Raw genomic sequence first — 4,885 nt, 5'->3', positions numbered from 1 at the left:
AAATAGGAGGAGGAAGGAGCACAGTGTGTCTTCGCTGCCTCGAGTTGTTTGTAAAAATAATAAAAGCGGGATACAAATAAAGAAAATAAACGGAAAAAGTCCCATCACTTCCTGGCAGAGACAAAACCCAGCAACTCCTTGAGGGGAGATTGGGGGGGAGGGGAGAGAAAGAATGGAAAGAACAGCTCTTAATTTGCAGCTTGGTTTGAGTGTTAGAAATGTGAGCCAGCTGCTGATTGGCAAAGGGGAAGTTGGCGCCCATCCTGCAGGCACCTTTGCCAAACAGATGCCAAGTTCAGCTGCCGCACAAAGGAGCCGGGTGCAGACAAACACAGGCAAGCCGCCTTTTGTCCTAAGCAGCTTGCTTATGTTTGGCTACTGCAAAACCCAGCAGCTCCACTTCAACCACTGCTGTGGTGCATTGGACGGCAGAGCCCACGCATCCGACTGCTAGAGAGGCAGCTGTTGTTTAACCAGCTAACTATTTTTTTCTTTCATAAATGTAATGTGTGACAGGTCAGAATAACAGAAGAATTGGAAGGGACCTTGGAGGTCTTCTAGTCCAACTCGCCTCCCCTCCGCGCTCAGGCAAATGGTTTATCCAACCTCTTCTTTAAAACCTCCAGTATTGGAGTACCCACAACTTCTGGTGGCAAGCTGTTCCACTGATCGTTCTCACTGTCAAGAAATTCCTTAGTTCTAGGTTGCTTCTCTCCTTATTAGTTTCCATCCATTGCTGCTGCTTCTGCCTTCTGGAAAATAGTTTGACCTCCCCTCTTCTTTGTGACAATCCCTCAAATATTGGAAGACAGCTATCATGTCCCCCGTCTTTCTTTTCATTAAACTAGACAACTAGTCACTCCAGCAACTGTTATGTTTGAGCCTCCATCCCCCTAATCTTCTTGCTTGCTCTTCTCTGCACTTTTTCCCTAGAACAGGGGTCTTCAAACATGGCCTTTTTTGACTTGTGGACTTCAACTCCCAGAATTCCTCAGTCAGCGAGGGCCATGTTTGAAGATCCCTGCTCTAGAGTCTCAACATCTTTTTTATATCGTGATGGCCAAAACTGGATGGAGTTATTCCAAGTGTGGTCTTAGCAAAGCACTGTAAAACCAGAAATGCAATCTGCGTTTGGACTGCAAATACAGTACATTGGAAAATATAGGCCAGTGATGGCGAACCTTTTAGAGACCGAGTGCCCAAACTGCAACCCCAAACCCACTTATGCATCGTCGGGTGCCGGGTAGGTGTGGCCAATTGAGCTGGAAGGGACCTTGGAGGTCTCCTAGTCCAGCCCCCTGCTCAAGCAGGAGACCCTAAACCAGTGATGGCGAACCTTTTAGAGACCGAGTGCCCAAACCACAACCCAAACCCACTTATGTATTGTCGGGTGCCGGGTGGGCATGGCCCATTGGGTGGCCGTGGCTGCGGTGGTAACAGCAGACTGGGTGGGACTAAAAAGTTCAATCAATCAGTTCCAACTTTGCAAGATCTTTTTTTTCCCCCAGAAGTTGAAATTGACTGATTGAACCTTTTTTTTTTTTTTTTGCACACGGCGGCGGAGGCCTAAAGTGAAAAGGTTTTATAAAACCCAGCTGAAGGCCTAGGACTGGGGCGACGGCGCATGTGCCCACAGAGAGGGCTCTGAGTGCCGCCTCTGGCACCCGTGCCATAGGTTCGCCACCACTGATATAAGCGTATCTTGCTCACAGGACAGATCTCATCATGATTGGCTGCAAATACATGCACAAGCTTCTAAATTTTGGACCTGCTTTGCAAAAGGAAGAGAAGCTATTATTGTTGCAATCCATTTATCAGTGTTCAACTACGGGGGATTATGTGTGTTTTTGTCCTTTTTTTAATTCACTTTTTTTTTTAACATTTCGGTCTAGTATTGTTGTGTCTCGGTCTAATTGCTTTTCTTTGGGGTTTTGTATTTCAATCTTTAGACTAAAATAAAATTGTAGAAAAGCACATACAGTAAGTCCTTAAGGGAGCTACAGCCACACGGAGAGAAGTTAGTAACACGGTGGTTAAGTCAATCTTACTTCCCCGTTGACTTTGCTTCTCAAGGAGGTCACAAAAGGGGATCACCTGATCCCGGGACACTGCAGCCATCCCAAATATGAGTCAGTTGCCAAGCCTCTGAATTTTGATCACGTGACCCTGGGGAGGACGCAAAGGTCATAACTGTGTAAAATGGCCGACAGCCGCAGTTGTAACTTTGAACGGTCACTAAATGAACTGTGGTAAGCCTGTAAAGACACAGCAGAAATCCCGCCTTCATCTCCCCACCCGTCACTTTGCAGCCCGGATGCGAAGCCCCTCCCCTCTTTCCACCGGCAAGCAGATGCAAACGAAAATAAAATAAAGGATAAATTAATGCGCTCAGGATTTTAATGCACAGCTTAGAATGTCACTGCCTCTCCTGCTGCCTGAGTCGGTCTTCTGTTTAAATTTTTGTCTTCCTTAACAGCGGCGGTGGTAGCCGCTCCAGAGAGATGTCCCTCATCGTGTCCGTATTTGGGGGAGGGGGGGGCTGGCGTCGTCCGGCCGCCTCATTTGAAGATCTTGCCTTGGTTGAACGCTTTCCCGACGTGCTTGAAGTCGCCTTCCCAAGTGAAGTACTCCTTCACCAGCTCCTTGCACTCCTCGCTGTCCGGGTCCACCTTCCGCCAGGTGTAGGATTCGTAGTCCACCTGCCAGTCAGGGCTCAGCTGAGGAACAAGATGAGAGGAGAGGAGGGCGTGAGGAGGGGGAAGAAAGGGGACTGCGCCCTTCCCTGTCTTGCTGAGGACCCTCACAAAGGCAGAAGTATAACACTGGGGCTTGCTAACCAGTGGAACAGCTCGCCACCAGAAATCGTGGGGTTGTCTGAAATGGTATAGGTTCTCCTGCTCGAGCAAGGGGCTGGACTAGAAGACCTCCAAGATCCCTTCCAGCTCTATTCTATTCTATTCTATTCTATTCTATTCTATTCTATTCTATTCTATTCTATCCTATCCTATTCTATTCTTCAGTTCTCTATTCTATTCTATTCTATTCTATTCTATTCTATTCTATTCTATTCTATTCTATTCTATTCTATTCTAACCACATGATGTCAAGGAAGGCATTCACTAGGTCCTTAGGTGCAAACACAGGCAGTCCTTGAATTATGACCACCATTGAGCCCAAATTTTCCACTGCTAAGTGAGACAGCTGTTAGAGTTTTCCCTTCCTTGCGAGTTGTTAAGCGATTTCACTGCTTAATTTAATTTAAATGGTATAAATGGGATAGGGCAGTGATGGCGAACCTTTTAGAGACCGAGTGCCCAAAAACTGGCCTTACCCCCACTCCACCCCCTGCCCCACCCCACCTGCCCGCAGGGCCACTCACTGCCTCCAGGGCCCGCCGATCGCCCAGGCTGCCCAGCAGCGCCATGGCGGCCACACCCTCTGCCCACAGCATCAACTGTGTGCGATGGGGCATGCGGGCAGAGTCTTGTCTATGCTGCCTGACTGCCATGTCCTTGGCTGCGCTGCTCTGCATGGGCCACGCTCAGGGACGACTCCTCCAGGGGGGCTGCTCGTGAGGAGGGGGTCGCAGGGGGAGGCAAGGTTGGAGCAATGGCATGTGTGCCCACAGAGAGGGCTCCGAGTGCCACCTCTGGCACCCGTGCCATAGGTTCGCCACCACTGGGATAGGGTCTCCTGCTTGAGCAGGGGGTTGGATTAGATGACCTCCAAGGTCCCTTCCAACTCTGTCCTTCTGTTACTTAGTTCTTAAATGACCCAGGCAGTTGTTAAGCAAAGCTGGCTTCCCCCACTGACTTTGTTTGTCAGAAGGTTGCAAAAGGGAATCGCATGACCCCAGGGGCACTGCGGACGTCATCAATATGAGCCATTTGCCAAGCGACTGGATTTTGATCACGTGACCCCGGGGAGGCTGCAACTGTCGCAAGTGTGCAAAACGGCCATAACCCACTTTTTTCCAATGCTGTTGTAACGTCAGTCATTAAACGAATGATGGCAAGTTGAGGACTATCTGTAATTGTTCTGGGTTAACGGTGATGTTTGCTCTCAAGAGCAATATGGTTTGATCCCGGCTTAGGAGGCAGGAAGCTCGACCCCAGGCCTAAGAAACCGTTGCATTGTTTTGCTCGTGGCCCCAAGAAGTGAAGGGATTAGGACACAGGACATAGGCTTGCTGGTAAAGTAGATGTAATGGCTTCCCTGGGCGCCGGCTGGGGCACGGAAGGGCTGCCTCTGGGGAAGTTATTACAGTAGCAACAGCAGCGTGACGTCCAATATTTTTGGGCAGAGGCAGAAGAGAAGGAGCAGCCAGGATCATCACGGTGTGTGAGTGGAATGGATGCCCTTTGGACATTTGAAAATGCCTCTCTGTGGAATAGAGCAGGGCTTTTCAACCTTTTCACCCATTGTACCACTTTTAGGATATGGCAACATCTGAGTACCACCAGTCGCCTAGCAAGGGGTCAAAAACTTGATGACCAAAAAAAAAAAGGAAAAAAGTGATAAAGTACAGGTAGTCCTGGACTTACAACAGTTCGCTTAGTGACTGTTCGAAGTTACAATGGCACTGAAAAAAATGACCCCCAAGCCACAGCCGAGCAAGACACCTGCCTGCCCACCCAGCTGCACTCTTCCTCCTGTCCGAGGTTTCCATTGTTGTGAGCATTTGTTGAGGATTGGCAGTGGGGGTGGGGTGGGGGGTGTTTGGTTTTTATTCCCCCCGTCTGCTGGGTGGTTGCAGCAGGTTTGGGTCACTTCACAGGACCCTGGGACACTGTGACCGTCATAAATATGAATCGGTTGCCAAGCATCTGAATGTAAATCACAAGACCCTGGAGAGGCTGCAACATTCCAGCTCATCGGCGCTTCT

General features: G+C 49.3%; 1 protein-coding gene across 1 annotated transcript in view; it reads right to left on the bottom strand.

Annotated features, from left to right (window-relative positions):
- Nucleotides 1-2,379: 2,379 nt before the first annotated feature.
- The window catches only part of EEF1G (eukaryotic translation elongation factor 1 gamma), a gene marked incomplete in the record, with an annotated part of 24,083 nt that continues 21,577 nt past the window's right edge, over nucleotides 2,380-4,885 (bottom strand). Inside the window, 1 exon segment of the mRNA XM_015825340.1 lies at nucleotides 2,380-2,717. Coding sequence (XP_015680826.1) covers nucleotides 2,559-2,717 — 159 coding nt within the window.

The sequence above is a fragment of the Protobothrops mucrosquamatus genome, unplaced genomic scaffold, assembly GCF_001527695.2.
Source record: "Protobothrops mucrosquamatus isolate PMUCROS unplaced genomic scaffold, P.Mucros_1.0 scaffold2599, whole genome shotgun sequence".
Classification (NCBI taxonomy): Eukaryota; Metazoa; Chordata; class Lepidosauria; order Squamata; family Viperidae; genus Protobothrops; species Protobothrops mucrosquamatus.
The sequence above is the reverse complement of the archived record's forward strand: the minus strand, read 5'-3'. Positions and strand labels throughout refer to the sequence as shown.